Source organism: Rhyacophila brunnea, unplaced genomic scaffold (assembly GCF_057557595.1).
Source record: "Rhyacophila brunnea isolate RB1 unplaced genomic scaffold, BYU_Rbru_1.0 scaffold_20, whole genome shotgun sequence".
Classification (NCBI taxonomy): Eukaryota; Metazoa; Arthropoda; class Insecta; order Trichoptera; family Rhyacophilidae; genus Rhyacophila; species Rhyacophila brunnea.
Genome location: NW_028232860.1, coordinates 28,909,560 through 28,933,072, shown reverse-complemented (window position 1 = coordinate 28,933,072; position 23,513 = coordinate 28,909,560). Strand labels below are relative to the sequence as shown.

The 23,513-nt window shown below is 33.0% G+C and overlaps 1 protein-coding gene across 2 annotated transcripts in view; it reads left to right on the top strand.

The window, feature by feature from the left end:
• The first annotated feature begins 201 nt into the window (after nt 1–201).
• The window catches only part of Calx (sodium/calcium exchanger 3), a 492,034-nt gene continuing 468,722 nt past the window's right edge, over nt 202–23,513 (top strand). For both annotated transcript variants that reach the window (XM_085948135.1, XM_085948134.1), the window contains exon 1: nt 202–2,477. In XM_085948135.1, coding sequence (XP_085804261.1) covers nt 775–2,477 — 1,703 coding nt within the window. In that variant the 5' untranslated portion in view covers nt 202–774. The remainder of the gene's footprint in view (nt 2,478–23,513) is intronic.

Below are 23,513 nucleotides of genomic sequence, written 5' to 3'. Positions count from 1 at the left end.
TCGCGTCCAGCTAAACTTTATTAGATCACAATGACCGCCGTCGCAAAAGCTGCGTGCTATGAATAGCTTTTCTTTTAAGCTTTCGCGTCACGCGCTTCCCACCGTCGCTCTCTGTCTGTCGCGTTTTTCGCCAGCCGACTCTTATCGTGTTATTGATAAAGATACGCCTAGCTGGTGTTTCGATTGCTAAAGTTATTATCGCACAATTCCGAAAATATTCTCCGCGATCTGCCCGCACCGTTGTCGTCAGTGCAGAGGGGGTCTCCACCGCGCTGCGTCCCCGAGTGTCTCACGATTATTTTTTAAGTATAGTTTTAAGTGTGTGTGAAAGTGTGTTTCTGTGTAGTACGGCCGGTCTGAGATCGGCAGCCGTTTTCGACTGGCCGATCGAAAAGTATTTAATTTTAATTGTTTTCGGAAAAATACTGCAAAACGTCAGTGATAAGTGATGGAAATCTTACATGGGAATTGACAGCGTGTCATCTGACTGATGCGACCCACGTTTTGAGAGCGAGGAACGCCCTCTTGTCGCACAACTATTACGACAGTTCTCCCCTGCGAACTATGAAAACTTACTTTTACCAATGCAGTGAGGTTACTTTATAATTCCGGGGTTACATTTATATTGACTATGGATAGGTAATACGGTTTTCATGTGTAAAACAACACGACTAAAAAAGTTCTCGTACGATGCTGAAAGATCTTAAAAGAAACAATAAAATTAAATTCGCCCCCCTCTTGATTTAGGACAGGATTAAAAATAAATAAACTAAAATGAATTCCATTGAAAAGCTATTTGTTGTGCTGTGCATGGCGCTCCCGGCTCTGTCCCAGGACTCCGGAGGCGCGGCTTCCAACGGCGCCGGCCCTACCAATGCTACTATAATTGTTGGAACTCCTCAAAGAATTTGCGAAAACGGACTCGTGGTGCCGGTATGGCAACCGCAAGGAAATATAACTACTGGCGATCAGGTCATCCGAGGACTATTCTATTTCTTTTTCATGTTGTACCTCTTCATCGGAGTGTCCATTATATCAGATCGATTCATGGCTGCCATCGAAGTGATAACTTCTCAAGAGAAAGAGGTCAGGGTCAAGAAGCCTAACGGCGAGGTGCAAATAGTTGTGGTTCGAGTTTGGAACGAAACCGTGGCCAATCTGACTCTTATGGCTCTGGGTTCAAGTGCACCCGAGATTCTTCTGTCCATTATAGAGATCGTGGCTAAGAATTTTAAAGCTGGAGATTTGGGTCCGGGAACTATCGTAGGATCTGCCGCATACAATTTGTTTGTTATTATTGCGATTTGCGTATGGGTCATACCGAAGGGAGAAGTGAGAAAGATAAAACATTTACGAGTATTTTTTGTAACTGCCACGTGGTCGGTGTTTGCTTATGTGTGGCTTTACATGATTTTGGCTGTGTTTTCTCCCGGAGAATTAGAAGTATGGGAAGGTCTTCTCACGTTTATGTTTTTCCCAGCAACCGTATTGACCGCCTGGGTGGCAGACAGAAGGCTGTTAATCTACAAGTATCTCAACAAAAACTACCGCATGAACAAACGAGGAGTCATCGTTCAAGTAGAAGGTCACGACTCTGTAGAGATGGATCTTAAAGACGATGGACTTAAATGTCTAGAAGAGAATGCTGTATCTGATGAAATGAAAGAATTTGAAGAATCTAGAAGAGAATACATTAATACTTTGAAAGAACTGAGAAAGCAGTATCCTCAGAGCGATCTAGAGCAAATTGAATGTATGGCGCACGAGTTAGTACTGAATAAGGGGCCCAAGTCTCGCGCTTTTTATCGCGTACAGGCAACACGAAAGATGATGGGAAGTGGAAACATAATGCGCAAGATATCAGAAAGGGCGCAAAGTGACCTCAGCGAAGTAAAAGCTGAACTCCAACGTCAGGATATTGACGAAGAACTCGCCGAGAATGGAGATAGCCGTGTTTATTTCGAACCCGGACACTATACTGTCATGGAGAATTGTGGAGAATTCGAAGTGAGAGTTGTCAGAACGGGTGACACAGAAGAAACCTGCAGTGTGAATTATCACACAGAAGATGGTACAGCGGAAGATGGAAGTGACTATATCGGAAAGAAAGGCACTTTGCATTTCGAGAAGGGAGAAACGGAAAAGCGTTTCACACTGGAAGTGATAGACGACGATGTCTTTGAAGAGGATGAGCACTTCTATATTCGCCTGAGTGAAGCTCGAGGGGTTTCCCTGGCGTCTCCCAGCTTAGCCACGGTCATGATATTAGACGACGACCACGGCGGAGTGTTTGCTTTTGCCGAGCGAGACCACGAGTTGGTGGAGTCTGTAGGAACTTTCGAGTTGAAGGTGGTACGATATTCTGGAGCCAGAGGACGCGTGGCCGTGCCTTACTGGACCGAAGATGGCACGGCCAAACAGGGCCACCAGTACGAGTTGGCCAAAGGAGAGCTCATCTTTGAAAACAACGAAATTGAGTGAGTAGCAAATCTTTAACTTACAACATGCATACACATAGTACCTATCTATATTTCTAGAGTATTGTATGACAGATATTTTTTTTACATGGTGTACAACGTAAACAAAACATTGGAGTACCTACCTAAGTGTAGAAAGTTTACAATTAGCTGATGTTCGTTGGTGGAAATCAAAAATTGTGTAATAATAATATGTATGTTTAGCGAATGTTTCATGAATATAATTTGGTCGTTAGCTACGTGTATCTATTTATAATACTAGGTATAAAGACGCGTGTATGTTCAGCCGCCCGTGGAAAATCATTCTGACTTGAGAGTTTTCTTGTCGTTTTTAATGAGACCTTTTTAAATATCGCTAATAAATACATGTATTTTAAGACATTTGTCGTATATCTTTGAACCATATAAGATTTTTTATCGTATTTATCATACACAAACAAAACTATCTACATTCTACCTACTACATTGGTTTCAAAAGCAAAAATATTATTAAACTTTACACTTAGATTATTTTTTTAAAAATCACAGGATTTCGTGATACCTTTTTGTATAGTAAGTACCTAGTCGTTTAATTTTTAATTAACAAAATAAAATATAAATCATTTGAAAGCAGTATTGCCAACCGTATTATAATTATAGTATTTTGTGCTATAATTTTGGTCCGCATACTATGTACGATATAAAACAGGTATAGTACGCCCAAAATACTATAATTTTTAATATCGGAAAAAAACATGAAAAAGTACTAAAATTTCGAAATTTTCGTTCGATAGATTGGTGCAAAGTACTATAATTTCGCAATATAAGAAGATTTGGAGAACTTGGAAAAAAAATATGCTCGAAAAACGTATTAAAAAAATCCTTGACTTTGGTTTAAAATGAAATTTTTTGAATTCTTCGGTAAGTATTTTTGGTCGGAAGAGATACCTACCTAGATAAAAAGAAGTCTCGGAGTTTCTCAAATTCTCCGTTATTTTTTTTCCGAGACACAAAAAACCTATACATTTTCAACACAATAATATAACAACGCGTAGTATATTTTCCCCCCAAATACTATAATTTTGTAGGCTCTGTACTATAATTCCACTTTGAAAAGATGGCAACACTGTTTGAAAGACACATATTATATTTCTGTTACTTAATATAAGTTAAATATTTTTTTCGATTTTTGGTTATGTTTTTAGAAGTCAATATGTCATGAAATAAAATATAAAAAGTTTCCAACGAAATATTGAAGAAATAGAATTGGTAGGTAGGTACATAATTTTATCATTAAAATATTTAACTATGTATTTAAATAATAGTATTGTTTTTTTAATTCATTTAGAAATCAAATCACTGAAACATTATAGCATAAAGGCGTAATTATTCGCTAGAGAACGTCGGTCAACGTGTATGTATTTATACATACGCAAAAAAATACTAAAAAACTTTATTCTAGTACTTCTAAAATAAAAAAACAGTACCTAGTTGTACCGACACGAAATTGGCGATAACGGGTAAAAAGTATGTTTAGTTTAGATTTTCGACAACTATTTCCTTGTTCGTTTGCGTTGTTCGCGTAGGTACATAGTACCTTTGGATTCGCAATTTTATTACATACCTATACAGCCTACATTTTTTTAATCGTACATTTTTTTTTCAAATTACTTAATTTACATATTATTATGTAAATAATTGTTTGTTACTGAGAACTAATGTTAGTTACACAAGAAGTTATATAATATATATAAGATGGCTTATTTAGAGAATACATAATAATTACAAAACAGTAATGATTGATAATAATATGATGTTGTTTTTACTGTAGGTATATTCTCATAAATATACAATATACATAGTACAAATTTAATTATGATACATAAAATTCAGATTCACTCAATGTTTTTTGTTGAACAGATGACATTGAGGTTTGACATTTAATTCTATGTGACATTCCATGTTATTTATAACAACCAGCCAATGCAGTATAAACGTGCATTATCGATTATCGTTTGGCACATTGATTCTTTGGTATTTTTAAAATTAACATAACAGTAAGTAAGTGATATCATTTACAAGTTCTGCCATTCTAATAAAAGTTAGCTTAACATTTCATTATGTAAATTATAACTGTAGTTCAAAAACTAATTCACTAAAAAGCAGAAATTGAAAACCTTTTTGATCTCGTATAATTTTTATCTTTTTTATTTTCAAATACTAGATATATTTAAAAAAATATATATATCATATGAAAGGCGAGTTCTTAATAAAATTTCGACTACATATAAAACAATTAACATTTAAATAATATAATAAGTCCTTATTGAAAGATATATAGAAAGAAAAATAGCAATAAAATACAACAACGCCCATTTTGGCATAATGTTTGTGGAAAGTCTAGTCCAAACAAAATGAAAATAGGTATATCAGTGTTTTTTTTATATTTCGCCTTTATATTGCGTTTTCTACAATTTCATCGGAAGTAGCGACGCGTGGTATCGTTGGATGTTGTTTTGGTTAAGGCCATACCTTAGTTGAGACACGGTCTAAAAAGATCGTCGCTAGGCGATGCGCGGATTGCGGGTCGCGGGTGCAAATGAGGCATGTCAAACCAAATATAATTTGTCTTATAAATCCAACATGTGTCCATTTAATGTTCTGTTTATTGTTTTATCAGTAACAATAATAATATATTCATTGACATGTTTTCTTTTAAAAGTAAATGGGTAACGTTTTAAGTCATCTTTACACGATTTAAGAATTATTACGGCCGTCGCCATCACGAAGCAAAATGACGTGTTTCCAGCTCTACATTCTCTCTCCGAATGGGAGCGAGTGCAAAATTTCGTCGCGCCTATGGTTGAAAATTATTTGCCGTTTCACTGATGAATCACCTTAAAGCGCGCAAATTTGTACGATGTGGAATATCCAAACTACATTTTCATCTTAATCAATGTTGCAATTGTAGACATGCGTTAGGTTTCAAACAAACATTTGTGTACGTGTAAGTTTACAAATATTTTTTTTGATTTGTTTGCGTGTAGGTACATTTACATTTATCTGCAGTGCTGGTTAAATGCAATTGAGTCACGTGTGATGAATATTGGTTTAGTTTAGACCGTAATAAAATAAATAATTAGTCTTTTAGAATGTGAGTAGAGTTATGAAGTATTTTTAAAATTAGAATGTCAATCCTTTCGGCATTCTTAAAACTCCCGTGTCACACCTAGCGTATTATTTGCGACATTCTGGTTGTAATTTACGAAGCCCGAGTTACAGAATGAAGCCATAGTTTACGGATTCAAATCCCGCGCTTGGCAAATTTTAATGTTGTTATTTTTTAATGTTTGCTTTAACACAGAGTATACTGATAATAGATTGATCGAATAAGCAGTTATTTCTTGTAAAAAAATATATGTTAATAAACCTTATCGGGAGGGGAGGCAAACAATATCCACATCGGATTTAAAATAAATCTGTCAATACCTGTCATTGTATAAATTAAAATAATATAAGTATAATTCTAAATTCAAATAATTTAATGTACATTAGGATCTGTCTGTTTGATTAGATTTACTGTCTCGTCCTTAGAAGTCGGTACCTACATATTATAGTATTGGAAGCGTCTAGCGATTCCAATCCCGGGATCCCGAATCCCGGGATCCCGGGATCCCCAGCTATTTTCGATACCTATGAATCCCGGGATTGATAAACATAATCCCGGGATTTCGGGATTGATTTTTTTTATCAATTTTTATGGAAAATAAAATAAAAGCGAAAATATAACAGAAAAAATACTTTCAATAAAAAATAACTATAGTAAAAATAAACTTAGTTTGAATGAAGTTTGATTTATACCCCATGTGTAGGTTGCCGATTCATTTTATTTTTTCACATAAATTATTAAAAATTGAAAGATTGGAAAAAAAAACAATGCTTCGCACTATTAACAAAGTTATTCCACCATGATATCCATACGTTTTACGGCAGTTTCAGATTTGGCTGACTAATTAGATTTATGAAGCGGAAAGGCCATAAGTACGCCATGATTATTTGCTATACTATTTTAAATCTCGCTAATCCATTCATTAAGTTTTTACTATCAGAAACAGCAATCTCCTATTACATTCACATTATTATTTATATTACAATATTATTTACTCCGTTAAACTTGTGTATTTCCAAGATTGAACGTATACATTATTAACAATAAATGTCTTAAATACTCGTAATATAAATTATAGATTTATTTTTGACCGATTTTATTATATATTTTATTATTATATTAACAATGGAAAAAATGCCAATCCCGGGACCAGTCCCGGGCTCCCGGGATTGTCAAATTGTAATCCCGAAATCCCGGGATCAGAATTTTGGCTCGGGATTGGATTCCCTAGTAGCGTCATGGTAAATGAATAAAATACGTCCTGATTATTATTAATTCTCTACGTGGGAGCCAGTGTATCTTAAGTCCCAAAATAACACTTACGGCAAAATGCAATTTAAGATTGTTTATGCCTAACCAAACCAAAATTGACAAAAAGTATTCTTCTATCTATAAAATATCTAAAATTATGCATGGTTTAAGTGCATTACTTGAAATATTTTGAAAGTAAAAGAATATTTTTTTTACTATTATCTAGTAAGTATGGCTTGGATTAGACAGGGCTTAAGCGTCAATTACATTGAGCTTCTTTACGAGCAGTTTGTTGGCGAATTTAAAAGCGGACAATTCAGCTACTGCGATTTGATGATTACACACTAAACTTTCCATTCGCTGAGATGTCACAAGCCAGCGACTATTTTGACAAAACGTAGTTCGTTTTTTTACCGGGAGATTGCTACTGCGCTCTACTGCGCAGACGCAGTAGGCCCACACGCCGGCGTGTAGGGTGTAAAGTTGACCGGCTTTCAACTTTTCTCGGTAGAGTGTTTACAACCTGCTTATTAGCTTCTTCGATGATTACACTGGGCGACTTTACAGGCAGATTGTAAATTCGCCAATAAACAGCTCGTAAAGAAGCTCAATGTAATTGACGCTTTAGGAATTTTAAAAACTAATTAATACTATCTACATCATTATCATTGTAAAACTAATAAAAACAAATACGTTTGACTGACAAAGTTTAGTATGCACTATTTATGTCGAATCTTAACAGCATGGCCCCCACAAAGGGGGGGGGGGCTGACAGGGCTCTAGCCTGGGGGCCCGGACTCAGGAGGGGCGTGGTGACTCGACCAGATAAGTGAGATAAACACACATCACAAAGTTGCTCTCATAGTAAAAAAAGCGCTATTTTCCTTCAAATAATGTTATTATTTTTAAAATTATGTGCTTGTACGATACAATTTTTAATTGTGTATCGATACTCGACAACTCCACAATTCAAATGAATGTATTAAAAGATATAAAAAAAACACTAAATATACACATTAATTCTACCGCGTAAACCATTTGGAAAACGCTACTGTAGAGCATCACAGTGCCTTTATCCTTACCGATAGGTAGGGGAGCCCGCCTAAGATCCTATCCTAGGGGCCCACTTCAGGATGTGGGGGCCATGCTTAACAGCGTACCTCCACCCTTCGCCATTGCCATACACACACATTCGTTCGAAACGAATTCATTGAAAATGAATGAATATTTCAAAATAATATACCTATTGTTCTCTCTGAATACTTTTTTCTTATAAAAAATGAATTAAGTATAATTTTGTTGGTTTTGTGATGTTATGTTTTCTTAAATCCCCCCTTACACCTACATCATATTATGAAGCATCACATTTCATCGAGCTATTTATATAAAATTATATTATACGTCATATAATTAAAATATAGTAGTAGATTTTTGGGTTTCCACCGTGTGTCCTTCTTCCTTCTTTACTCGAGGTTTCGGGCTCGTTGCAGAGGCAATTATCAAGAGTTGATATGTTTTATGATGAAAATGTAGTGTAGGTATTGTTCTAAGAATGTCAAAAGGAATCCGATTAGCTAAGACCAAACGTTGCTCAGAGTAATCTGTCAATCGTTACGACCAGGGATACCGGCTCGAATATTGGATTTTGCTGATAGTGCCGGAAGCCATCACGTTTTTAACAAGAATCTATCATCCCTATTAATATTTTGAGGGTTTCTATGGATTTCAATGACCTCCTTTACCAATCGTGCGAAATATCCTTTACTCCGACCCAATATCTTGGTTTCAAAGTCAATTTTGTGTAATGTATCCATCGAGTGCTCGGCAATGGCTGACATCATGTATTGTTTAAGTCGGTATGCCCTCTCGTGTTCACTCACACGTTTCTTTACTGTTCTAGAAGTTGGGCTAAGTAATAAGTATACATATACTTTTTTGGGCATCCGCGACAGCTTAACTGGTATACACCTGCCGAGTCCAAAGGTTGCGAGTCCTTTACTGGTCTTAACATATTTCGGACTTTTGTCGATGCTGAGAATATTGTTTCGATTTCATGTTTCCAAAGTATCCTGGAAAAATCTACTACGATAAAAAACAACCGTGAAAGCCTCAAACATTATATAATTAAAATATATTCATATTTTTTTGCAAAGTTAACTATATAGGTTAGGTATAGTTACTATTACTGTCAAGGTTAGGTATCATTATTTAAATCGTCAGTAAAAATACCAACTAGCACACGCTGATTTAAATTTCCGCGAATAGATTAGATTGTATTAAATTTGAGTCGGCGTAGATTTTTACGCTACCAAAACCCGGTATTGTTGAGTAAAACAAATCGATTTTCCGTCATAATTCAACGAATAACGCTCCGCTGACGTTTCATTATAATGGTATAACCTAGGCTGAATAAATATATCATTTCCTACTTAAAATTTCCAGACACATGCTGGAAGGTTTTTGATTGAATTTTAATAATACTTTAACATTATAAGCTAAACTTGAATGTATTTATACAAATAACTTAAGGTGAAGTCTTTACTAAGCCCTTTTTAAAGAGGCACCTAGCGGAAAAATACGAAGCTTGCAATTTGAGACATTTTTTGATAATTTACATTATAAAATGAATTTAAGTTATACAATATAAAAAATATTAAAACTATGAATTAGTCAAAAATCTTTACGAAGAAAAATTGCAGGCTTAATAAACTAAATTGTAATAATAAATATGACCATAAAAATATATGTTATAATAAGATGGGGACGTAAACAAAATTAACATTTTTCTTAAATTCTAGATTTATTTTTGACTTAAAATTTAAAAAAAAAAATCTTTTTAATGTTTTCAGATACATATTTATTAATTAATATAGTTGAAATTGTAAATTATCGAAAAATGTCTCAAATTGCAAGCTTCGTATTTTTCCGTGCCTCTTTAAAAAGGGCTCAGTAAAGGCATCATCTTAATGCCGTCATACAATAACACTAAACGACCCCAGGGACGCTCTAAGACCTGCTGAATGGACGAACTCATATAGATCTGTAGATGTAGGAACGTGACAGCGAAGAATTAGGAACGGAGAAGAATGGATGGAGATAGGGGAGGCCTTCACCCACAGCAGTGGATCCCAGCCTATGACGATAATGATAGCTAACAGTTCAATACTGTAATTTTAAAATAAATTGTGCAACAAGATTGTACAATATTAAAATAATATTATAATTAACTATTTTTTTATTCAAAGGAATAATTCACAAGATTTAAGAATGTAACATATTGAACATACAGAATTTGAAAACACTTCTGAAAAATATAATATAACACCCAGCAGGGTTCAGCCTCGGGATTCGCGCCCACGTGCATTGACCACTATGCTATGGGAATCTTATCTAATTGCGACGAATTTTAACTAATGGTTCTTACAATTCTCTCTGAAGTGCTTTCTAAATTGCGTTACTATTGGAAATTGGCTTTTGTATTTTTAATCAAGATAGGTATTAAATTACCATAATTACTAACCGACGTCACGGATCAATCCCAGATGTTTTGTTGTAACTTGCTTGACCTTCCTAATAATTTAATCAACATATTTTTTATTCAAACGAAGTTTAAGAATGTAACATTCTTTTTATAATTAAAATATTGATTACGTTGTTATCTATGTTATATTTAAGTATATTTGAACAAGTAAACTGATTTAACGTTTTTTTCACTGTCACGTTTCATCCATTTCAACCAGTTAGAAACGTTATTAGATTATTTTCTACTCGAGCAACGCAAAGTATATTATCTCCCAGTTGCATACTTTATATTATTTTATTATAGTATAATATATATAATATATATATATATATATATATATATATATATATATATATATATATATATATGATTCACACGATTAATGTATATCTTTTCTTTTGATAATTACTAATCTTGCACTTGCTATATCTGTGTCAACAACATTGCATTGTTTTCAAATTGAATTTGTACAATAACTGACCTTGTAAATTTTATTGATTTATCAACAATATTATTATTATTACATATTAGTTATTAGTGTTATTACTTATGATACCTATATAATATAATAATTAAGAGCATTCAATATGTAGTAATATTGTAATATTTTATCATCGGCAAGCACTTAACTTCAGTACAATTGACTTTTATTAAAATTAGTTCACCAGTTTTGTACATAATTAGTTTATCGTAACATATTGTTAAACACATTGAAGCTACAATAAAATCCTTTATGACTATACTGTACACCTACAATATTATATTAAAATAAATAATTTTAAAACAATATGCATATAACTGGTTTTAACCATAGAAAAATGTACTTATATCTAAGGCGTAGTCTAAGGCTTATATATATCGTAGGCGTATAAGACATTAAAGTATTGTAATATAATATGTTATGATCAAAATGCTAACATTGTTATGTTCGTTACGGGCCTCTACGGAGTTAAGGTTGTATTAACAGATTTTTGTTTTTTTACGAGAAATTTACATTAGCCATTCGTTCAACCTATTAGGTGTTAAATACACATTGAAAAACAATATATGAATTTGCCAGACTCCGGGATCCACGACATTATAAACTGACACGTTACCGCTCGGTCATCGTTGGGTAAAAAATCTATTAAGCAATTAAAATAAAAAAATCATACTATGTAGTGTTTATTTATCATAATTTATTAATGATCAGGACCGGTTTCATCCTCCACATTTTTTATGCTATAATATTATTGACTGCCTCGATGGTCGAGCGGTTACCGCATCGGTTTATAATGTCTTGGGTCGCGAGTTGAAATCCCGGGTCCGGATTATTTATACGTTGTTTTTCAATGTATGGTTAAACTTGGACCCATAGTTTCATAATTTGAGTAAGTGATAACATCAATTTCTCGTGAAAACAAAAATCTGTTAATATAATCTCCGCACTGTGGAGGCCCATAATATTATGATCTCTTGGGATGGGACATAGTAAAAAAATATTATTATTTTTTACATGATCAGTTAATTTGAAATTTAAATCGATTGAATGTACAATTTACGGAAATCTATCAATTTGATTATACTTGAAGTAATTTCTTCACCTTTTTTTCATCTGAGGTCTGCTTTACAATACGTTGCATAAAAATGTTCAATGCCATTCTTCGTAAATACCGCGCATTTGATTCACAAAAGAATCTGAAACGATTTTTCATTTTCTTTACGGCTTACCCTTTTCATTTCGGATTCAGTTATCTCTCTAACCTTCCCATTTCTACAAATCATTGTTAAGCATAATTTACATAAATCACACCGCGAGCCGTCTCATTCCTACATGAATAGTGACATTTGGTCTTGCGATTTTTTTCTTCCGTTTTTTGTTAACCTCTTTACTGCAACGCGAGCAGGTCTTATTTGGATTGTCGTTGAAATGGTGATATGGTCATGTCATTTCGAATACACATTCGTCGCACATAGAAACTCCGTATCCGGAAATTTGTACGTAAACAGTTCACCGCAGGACACGTCTTATTCATGCGCCGCAGTACGTGAAACATGAGTTCGTGTAACATTTAATCAAATGACGAGTTCTTCGTTGAACATTTCACCGTGGAGAATATTTGTACGTATGCTACAACATGTGGAGATGTCTTTACTAGGTTAGGTTAGGTTAGGGTTAATCTAATTGGACCAGTACTATTTGCAAACTATCGCCGAATTTTGTAAGATACGTACAAATGTATTCCACGGTGAAATGTTCAACGAAGAACTCGTCATTTGATAAAATGTTATACGAACTCGTGTTTCACGTACTGCGGCGCACGAATACGTGTCCCACGATGAACTGCATACGCACAACTTACATGTAACCTAGAAACTCGACTCAACTATCGACTGTAACACGTCAAATTTGTCTCATCATCGGTCAACCGGTGGGACAATTTTGGTAGAAAAAAATCTGCTTGTCGCGTGTAACAAATTTCACTCCACTTTTGGCGCATGTATAATAGCAAAATGTTGCACCGGACATTAGCTCCTTTTTCATTCGTGTAGGCTAACCGCGTGACGTCACTTTCCCGCATTTACATCACCTATGCCAGAATGGACGAATCTATGGCACACGTGCCAAAGGTGGTACGTACGAAAATTTAGCTGGCATTTGAACGATTTACAAATTCATTTTTTATGCATAATATTTCCGGATTTATATTTCATTTTTCCATACACTTATATATTTTTAAGTTGGCAACACTGCTATTGACATTAAATGTTGTAGGTTATTAGTTACAATATTAGAGTCAGCTGATGGCAAACATAGCAAGTGTCAGTGAAGACAAGTGAATGCATTCTATTTAACTAATTAACTCATATTTAACATATCTAGTGGAAATAAAAAAAATAAAATTATTACAATCAAGCAGCAGAGAGCTTTAAAAGTTGGTGAATATTCTACACCTCATGGCATGATTAACGAAGGCAATAAAGCAGTATGTATTTTGTATTATGGGACAGTTCCTATATTCAGAACCTCGTCAGTAAAACAGTATTATGAGACAAACCATAAATAACTCCTTGAGAAAATCAAGGACGAAAAAAAAGAATTTTCTAATCGAGCAATTAATAATAAAAATATTCAATCAACAAATACAATGAAATTTATCGGCAGTCATTCAAATTTATAATAGCTGCTTGTTATTTTATATCAAACATAATCGCTAAATAATTACAAGATAAAAATAACTTTTTAAATACCACGTTTTTAAATTTTCTGTTGAATCATGTACACTTGACAATTCTATGTATTAATAATTTAGGACAAATAAGGCAATTGTCAACAAATCATTTTTTTGCTATTTTGCAACAAACAAACAAATATAGAATACTGAAATGTCATTTTGATTTCCATAGTAACGCACGTATGTATTAATAATTTAGTTGCTAGGACCACCCCCTTAGCAATTAATAATAGTGGATTGGATTACGGATTTCTTCCGAAATAACTTTTCATACAAAACAAAATTAACTGAGATTGAATTCAATTCTACTTAACGATGGCTAAAAGTGTTAAAAGAATGCATTGACATCGTGTTCTGATATATTCTAAAAGTTTCAAATGTCTAGCTAGTTGAGAAGTTAGTTAAAATTAGATTGCAAGATTTATACTGGATAAACAACTACCATACAAACAAGAATACGAGCTAAGAAAAACGTGGTAAAAATGGAAAACCGTTTAGTGATGAAGACTTAATGAAAGAAGCTTAGTTAAAATTCTCTCACAAACTCTTTTTGAAAAGAGTTTGTGAGAACAAAAAAAAATTGAAAACAAGGAAAAAAATATTCAAAGAATAAAAGATATGCTTTCGGCTAGATACACGGTGAGAGAATACAATTATTGTAATTTTCTTAAAAAATCTTTTTTCGTTCTTTCTTCTATCAAAACTGCACGACACGTCAGACATTCGAATAATAATATTTGAGAATTTTGGCACGCACAAGGTTCGCCAATACTGGACTAGGCTAATTTACAGAGTCTTCGTTATTGATACACGTAATACACGCAAACGAGCTTCAATAGTAAAATTCATGTGATATAAACATTCATCAATTTATTCAAAGGGGTGCCTGAAGTACGTACATATATTATTGAATCATTCATTGATACTCTCATTCAAACAGTTCGACCAAATTTCGTTGTGCGTGACACCTTCTTTATGGCCTTGCCCACACTGTCTCTATTTTACACCGCATCTTATTAAAACAAGCACATTATGACGCAATGGTAAACGGTTCAAGTTTAAATACGATTAAGTGTGTGATGTCATATTATTATTGTGAGATGAGGCCACTTACATTTCAACTACGTTGTGCTAAAAGGATCCAACGCACACTTTGTCGCGGAATGACATAAATCTTGAATCAGATAAACAGAAAAATGATTATACAAAATATTTGACTGCGACGCCTTCAAGCTCGTCGCTTATGAACGATGGCTACGAATTAGCAGGCATATCCAACATGTTGATCGCGAGATAGATTTTGGTCGATTGCACTAAAAATTAGAACAGGTCTGTGCAAATTACAGCCCGCGGGCCGCCTGTGTCCCTCCAAGTATTTCTGTGAGCCCCGCGTGTTTCATTCTGCTGATTAAATTATTGGCTATTAGAGTAGCATTTATTATTTTACAACGTTTTTATTATGTCGTATTCTTATTTGTTCGGTGGTTGTTTATCCAGTGCAAATCTTGCAATCGATTTTAACTAACTTCCCGACTAGCTAGACATTTGAAACTTTTAGAATATATCAGAACACGATGCCAATGCATACTTAAAATACGTTTAGCCATCTTTAAGTAGAATTGAATTAGTTTTCAGTAAATTCTGTTTTGTATGAAAAGTTATGTCGGAAGAAATCCGTAATCCAATCTACTATTATTGGTTGCTAAGGGGGTGGTCCTAGCAACTAAATTATTAATATATACGTGCGTTACTATGGAAATCAAAATGACATTTCAGTATTCTATATTTGTTTGTTTGTTGCAAAATAGCAAAAAAATGATTTGATGACAATTGCCTTATTTGTCCTAAATTATCAATAAGTACATAGAATTGTCGAGTTTATATGATTCAACAGAAAATTTAAAAAGGTGGTAAGTATATAAAAAGTTCTTTTTATCTTGTAATTATTTATGCTAAAATTCCTTTTTCGCGATAGTGAATAATGTATGTATGTACCTATGCATGTCTAAAAATAGTATTTTATTTCCGGTCCGCTGTTCATTTTATATTCTTATTGTGGCCCTTCATCCATAAAGTTTTCCCAGACCAGAATTAGAATGCGAAAATGTAAAATACACGTAGGTACATTCAGTTATAATATGATCTTATTAAGATTTTGATTGAAGAATAATTAACAATTCTTATTTTTAACCGGTTTTCATTAAAGTATTTTTCAAATTAAAGATGATCAAGCCCACGCGACCTCGTCGTATTACTTAATTCATATTGCTGTAGGAGTGTGAGAAAAAGAAGATGTAAATCCCCACATTTTAACATGATGCATAGTTTCCTCTTACCGTTGTGCAGTAGGCTCTTTGCACAGTTGAGTAATAGTTTGACGACGGGGTGTCCAAAAGAAGACCGAAACAAATAATTTTCACGACGAATGTGAAATTGAGTATTTCTTTATTATGGTGGAAAATATGTACCTACTGTTATTTAAATAATAACGCCTCAGTGTTCATCCAAATATAATATGCGTATGTTTAGCTTGAAGAATTACAACGGTCATGTATGGTGAATCACTGCCAGTTTTGATATTGCATCATAGCTCGAAGTTGGACATGTCTGAATTAGTTAAAGTTGATGATTACATTATATTAATGATGAGATCACGCATCACTCCTTAAAATTACATCAGACGAGAAGTTAGTAAAATAATTGATGTAACGAGGATTAAACGAATGCAAGTGACATAGTATGTATAATTAACTGTCTTAATTTTGTTGTATTTTAATTAATCTATCTGCTTGATTGAGTTAATGAAATAAATAAATGGTACATTTTAAAATAAACCTATTAATTTTAATTGAAATAAAACATAACATATTTTCTTATTAGTTATTTTATGTAATCTTCAAAAATTTTTACATACATAATTTGAAATACCTCAAATCTAACATTCTTAAATCACGTGTATATTTAGTATTAAATAAAAAAAAGTATTTAGAAGCACTGGAGTTGATAAATCATCTGTGCAGTAATAGTCTAAGTTTAGTGATCAAATATATGTATATTATACAATATACATACAACCTATTATTATATAAAATGTAAAATTTAATCAACAGGAAACAGTGATACACTATTGCATTATAAAATAACAATTTTCCTTGTAAAGATTATAGTTACATATTGAATAATAATTCAGTTTTAAATGAAAAAAAATCCATAATTGATTAAGTATGAAACATACGTATTATATTGTGTTTTATTTAAAATTATTACAATTAAAATAAGTTTTATTTACAATTAAAAAAGAATCCAAAGACTACAAAAATGTTGGACAGTTAGTTGTGTAGGTATCTAGTAGGTAGTCACGTATGTACCAAATAATAACACGAATAATCTAGCATTTTATTTGAATGATTTAATTCTGTGGGATGCTTCCTTTGCTCATAACACCCCCATTTACATTGGTATGCTTATTAAATAATTGCGATTCCGCTGCAATTTACTTTAATTTGTTGGTTCTCCTCGTAAAAGTATGTCAACTACAAGTTGAGATAATATGTAGAAATCGTGTACCTAACTCATTCCCACATATCAAGCCTTGTTATGCATTTAATGAGTGTTGACAGTTTTTTTAATCCTGAGTATTTTTGACAGGACGTCATCATTATCATTACTTATTACATATATTTGGTTTACGATGCGCATCCCGGATTCACAAAGTTCATTCCCCCATTAGAACAATAAGTTTGAGATCAGTATCCACTTTCCTAATAAGTTAGACGCGTTCTAAATACTCCGTAACTGTTTCCTTGTATACGGGATGTGTAAATAAAATATTATCTGCATCCTAACATAACCCCTCCCCTTACACAACAACATTTCATCCTCCTCTCCAGAGATTACACCCTTATTCGTCTTGAGCTTCACCTAGCGAGCAAATGTGGTATGCCTCTTTTTTGCGTTATATTCGATTGTTCGACATTGCTCACTTTCCTGGTTCACTGTCGTTAATACATTGCATATGCTATATACAGCGTAGTTTACTATCTTAATTTACTGTATTGCACTGCAATCTTCGAAAACCGTAGGGAACATCATTGTATCTTCTCCTACAATTCTTTAATATAGCTTATAATTCTTCTTTAAAAGAAAAATCTGAAATGAGTTCAATATTGATAAATGCAATCTTTTATCGTTTACCAGAGCCTCAAAAGTGTTGTTTTTCCGATACTCGATTCATGGCAGAGTTCTGTCACGAATATCATCTGTAAGGGATCTTGGCATTACGTTTGAGAGTAAACCGACATTTATTAGCCATATAGTTACCATTTGTAACAAAGCGCTTAAAATGTTGGGCTTCGTCATGCGTACTTCCCGGGTCTTTTCAGATGTTACGGTATTAAAACTTTTATTTAATTCTTTAGTTCGAAGCAGACTTGAGAGTGGGTCTATTGTTTGGGCACCGCATCAGTTGAAGTATGGCCTTATGGTGGAGAGGGTACAGAAGAAATTCTTGAGACTCCTTTACTTGAGGTTGTATGGATACTATCCGTGGCTTTATCCAACTGACTTTCTCTTAGGCATGCTTACATACTGCAGTCTGAAATTTAGAAGAAATCTTTATTTAGCTACGTATTTTTTTCGACTTATACGAGGTATAAATGAGAACTCTGCCATTCTGGGCAGTGTTGACCTATGTGTCTCTGATAACTATCTTAGAAAGAGAGACCATCAGTTGTTTATTCTCCCAAGGTGGAGAACCAACCTGCCACTGGTAATGCATATTGGGAGAGCGATAACTATGTTCAACGAAATTGCTTCGGGTGTTGATATATTCCACCTACGTGAGAATGAGTTTAGGTGGATGTTGTTTTATAAATTCTTAAAATAGGGTCTGCTTAACTCATCCGGTGTACTTCCTTGTACCTATGTAATTTTTCTACTGATATATCTCTTTTTTTATGTAATACTGTTATATTTATATATCTTTGTTTCTAAATGTCATGTTGTGAACGTCTTAAACTTATAATTTGGAATGTCCACAATATGTTAAAAAAATAAATAAATTGAAATTGAATTTCCGTCGCCTATATGAACACAGGCTTCATCAGTTCGTCTATTCGGTTTTAGGGCGTCCCTGTAGCTGTTTAGTAGCCCTTAGGTACCACTGTATGACAACATTATCCGTCCAGCGGTTGTCCACTCGCCAGTCCATTGTTATTTCATCTGCTTAACGACTTCTATCGCATCGCGTACTCTTGTTTTTTCTTTAGTGGTCTTTCCGCGTTATGCCCAACATGCACCTTTCCATATCACACTTTACTCACAAGATACAATGTGAGGTCACTTTGAAGATACTTTCCAGGCATCCAAATGCACTAAATGCCAGTTTGGTTCCGCTAGCAATCTCGTCAGACATACCAGCATCAATTGACATTTGTTGTTCGAGATATACATACTTGTTGACTGTCGATCTGCGTGCCATTGATGATAATCTCTTTCAGTTCAGCAGAGCATTTTATCACTACTGTTGTTTACCTTTCATTTACAAGTTTCTGCACCCTTTTCTGAATATAAACATTACCCATAAAATAACGTACATATATGCATAATATAGGTAAGTATACTAATTACACATTTAATACGAAGCTAAATTTGAATTTTTAAATAACTAGCTGAAGAGGCTGCTTCATTGGTCGGTTGGGTCGGTATACATTTAATTCTTCAATATTAAAATATCTATATATAAGAAAACATACAACATGTCAAAATGAATATAATTTTGACAGCGAAGTCAGACAAATGAACATCAACTGTTTCATGGTCTGTTTTGAAAATTCAAAATTGGAATTGGCATGAAATGTAATTTGAACAAACAAACTTTGTATTATTTAGTAGAAATAAGTTGGGCCTAGTAGCAAAAGCAAATCAAAAAGACATATTTAGACTATTTTATAATATATATCTATAGTTTTTACAAAATAATGATCTCGAACCTTCCGTCAAGTAAAGCAGCGAAAAAGAGAGGGCATGTGAAGATTTTAACCAAACGACTATTTTGATCGTTGAAAGCATGTGAATTCGTGTAGTCAACGTTTTCTTGAGCACTTGTTAAACTAAATGGGCTTAAGAGTTGGCAGCTGGACACGAGTTAGTCTGGCCGGTCGCTTTTAGACGGTTGCGTCACTCTTGCCGCTGACACTCGCGCGGTGTCCCGACGCCGTTAAAAACGACGCTGCTACGAGCGGGCGTCGCGGCGCCGGTGTTGCTAGATCGTGGGAATTTTCCCCCTTCGCAGGAATTTTTCAATCTTTTTTTTGAGAAACCACAAGTAGATACTTTCTTAAGCGCGTGGCTTAAATTCATTACCAAAATTCAATATAGTATACTACAGTGGCGAAGGGTGGAGGTAGGCCGTTAAGATCCTAAATAAATAGTATACGTTAAACTTTGTTTTTTATACGTATTTTATTTTTATTGAACTAAGACTAAATCAATTAAACCTTGTCTAAACCAAACCATAATGGTTTTGGTATATTTTGGGCGATACGACAAAATTGTCTACACTTTTTCATTCATACTTATTCGTTTTCGTTGGATTAAGAATATATATTAAACATATTGTTGGTTTATATTTTTTTAAATTTAAAGCTCTGTCTAAACCAAACTATAATAGATAAAAAAATATTATTTTGTCTATAAATTTCCAAAGTTATGTATTTTTTTTGCTATTATCTATTACGGCTTGGTTTCGCGGGGATCAATTATTGAATTTTAAAAACTAACCAACACCATCTGTAAATTCTAGTCTTATTTCAATGAAAACAAACCTCAACCCTTCGCCGCTGATGTATGGGGGGGGGGGGCTATAAATTATGATGTTATTTAGAGACAGGGGGTAATATATGTTGTATATACAATATATAGAGGTCCTGATGGCATATATCATTACAACTTACTATTTTATATTATTAATATTTTTTAATAATTTTTAATATTAATAATATTTTTTATCGTACACAAAACAGTTAAAACTTAATTTGTCGAATTAAAATGAAATTCTTCCAAATAAATGTTATTTCAATTAGTTTAACAAAACCGCATTGTAATTGGGCTATATACTAACGGTTAACATACTTACAACTATAGGCTAACGTAGTTATATTATGTTCACATAATTTTACCATAATACCTACTGTAAATATATTACATTCGACGCGAATAATTTTATTTTGATGTGCGTCTGGTAATTCAGCGAAGCTCTCCACAGTGACCGTCTACCCGCGTCGCGACGTCCACACGCCAAGATCAATTTTTCCCGAGCTTTTAAATTAAACGACATGCAGCCAAGCGATGTGAGAAGCCAGAACTTTTGCACGGCCTCCAACACTCTCGATGCGTGGCACCTCGCATGCCATTGCGTATGAATTCATTTGAGAGGAATTTTCTTGCCCAGAATTTTAATCTAATGTCACGAATCAAATCTGCGGCACAACCTACGTGGAGCAATTTAAAGGGAACAGGAATTTCAATTCATATTTTATTATTATATGTGTGCCATTCATGTTTCTACTGAATTCAAGTAAAAATCGCATACCACACACTAAGAGATAAAAAATCTAATTTTCAAAAAACGAATGGTTTCTAAGGTACAGATATTTTGATACTTATAGTAAAGTTGGTCTATTTAAACGTCTATCAGGGACTACAATGGATTAAAATATTTTGAAATATTATACTTACTTAGTCATTATTTTTTAATGCAATTATTTAACATTTTTGATTAAGATCATATAATATATTACCTTACTTCTATAGGGAAACAACTTAAAATATCTTCTTCTAAGATAGGTCATGAGTAGGCTTAGGATTTTTAGGTGCTAAAAAATGAATAATAGGTACCTAAAATATGTAGATATAATGGGAAAATATCCTATTAAAATTTCATATGTGCTAAAAAACAAAAATATGTGCTAATAATTTAAGTAAGTATTACAATAAATCATATATATTTCAACAGTTTCATTTATTATTTATCCACAAATAGAAAACGTCTTATTACAATAAATAATGCTTCAAATTTTCGAAAGTGAATCTTTGATGATTTGATCCTAGCAAATTTTTATACATAGAAAAACTTCTTTCCACTTGGGGCTCCACTACAGATGTTATTATTGCGTATGTAAATGAAACTATTTCTAAAGTAGAAAAAATTGAAACATCTGAGGCATCTGATGGATTTTCCAAAACAGCTTTAATATTCTGCAGCGTTTGAAGTCCAGTAATTTTATTTAAAACAATATTTAATTTTGTAATTATTTTTATTCCAATTGATCTAGGAACATTTTCTTATTTTAGCAGCAGTATTGTTTAAAATATTAATTTGCTCCACTACTTAGTGACTTTGTAGATGATTCTCACATTTAAAGTGTGTTTACTAGTGTTATTGTGTAAATTAATTTTATGTTTATGTGAAAATATGTCCTTAAACCTAAAATATATATAAATATGTAATCATCAAAAAATATTTAAAAATAGTGCTAACAAATAGGGCTCACATGTTTCAAATTTGTTTGAAACAGATAGATATTTTTGATATTGTGCTGTGGGGCCACTGACGTTTTGAAAATTTTTACCAAATTCTCATTTCAATGTTAAAACCTTGTTTTTTTTAAGTAAATGTATTTATTTTTTATTTAGTTAAAATAAACTTGGCAATGCACAATGAAATTTTATAATTTAACAAATAATCAACCCAGATAATTACCCATTTATAATTGAATTAATGATTAATCCCAGAAAAGGTTATTCGATTTTATGACCCGTTGAAGAAAATTTTTATTTTTTGTTGTTAAATTATACAAAAAAAAACCATTATACTTCGAATGTTATTATTAAATCAAAACCGTGCAATTTTGAGTTACTTCCTCATAGAACAATATCGAATTATATTATGTCAAATAGAAAGTGTTTTGTTTTAATATTACTTGTTCGCAAATAAATACACTATTTCAAAGTTAATTGCATTTTATTATTTATTATCCTTGAAAGTTTACAGTTTTTTTTACTCGATATGTCAAAAAATTACATCTCCTATTAAATGAACTATTTTGTTTAATATACCTATGTTAAAATAAATATGTACCGATAAATACTGTGATATTAGACCAATACTGATTAATTCAAAACTATTTATAGTATCAAACTAATATCGTAATACATTTTTGGGTTTTTATCGCGTCTTTTTCCTCCTTCATTCGCATTCATATACCTACTTATAGTACACTTTCTTCATCAACACATTATCTTTTGAGAATGGCCTCAGCCTGAAATTTCGGGGAAAGAAGGAAGAAGAATACGCGACAAAAATCCATTAATCTACTACGATAACAAACAACCGTGTAGGTCTTAAACATTATATCAAATTATTGTTTTATGTCTCAATTGTTGCTAAATAGTCTTAAAATTAATGTATGTATTTATTACGGTAGGCGCTAGGCTCTACCTACATAATTGTCTATGTTAGTAACGCACGAAAATTTTTGGTTTAACCGGAGACATTTAGAAAAAAATGAATATATAATTATTATGAATCTTTAATATTTTTCCAAAGTAAGCCGTTAATTATTTTTATATGAAATTAGTTAGATTCTAGACCAACAATTTGAAACGATTTTACATCACCATATCACGTTTTATAATAATTGGAGCACATAGTAAGTACAAGGCCACGTCCATTATAACATCCCGTGCTTTCCACAATGTCAGATATATAGCGCATAGATTGCTTTTGTAGCACCGCTGCAGGGGATAATAAGCTAAATATCTAGCTTATTTTCAGCACATTTAAAGCTAGCTAGAAACGCCATTACCTAGATGCATTTTTTGAAGAAAAGCGCTACGTT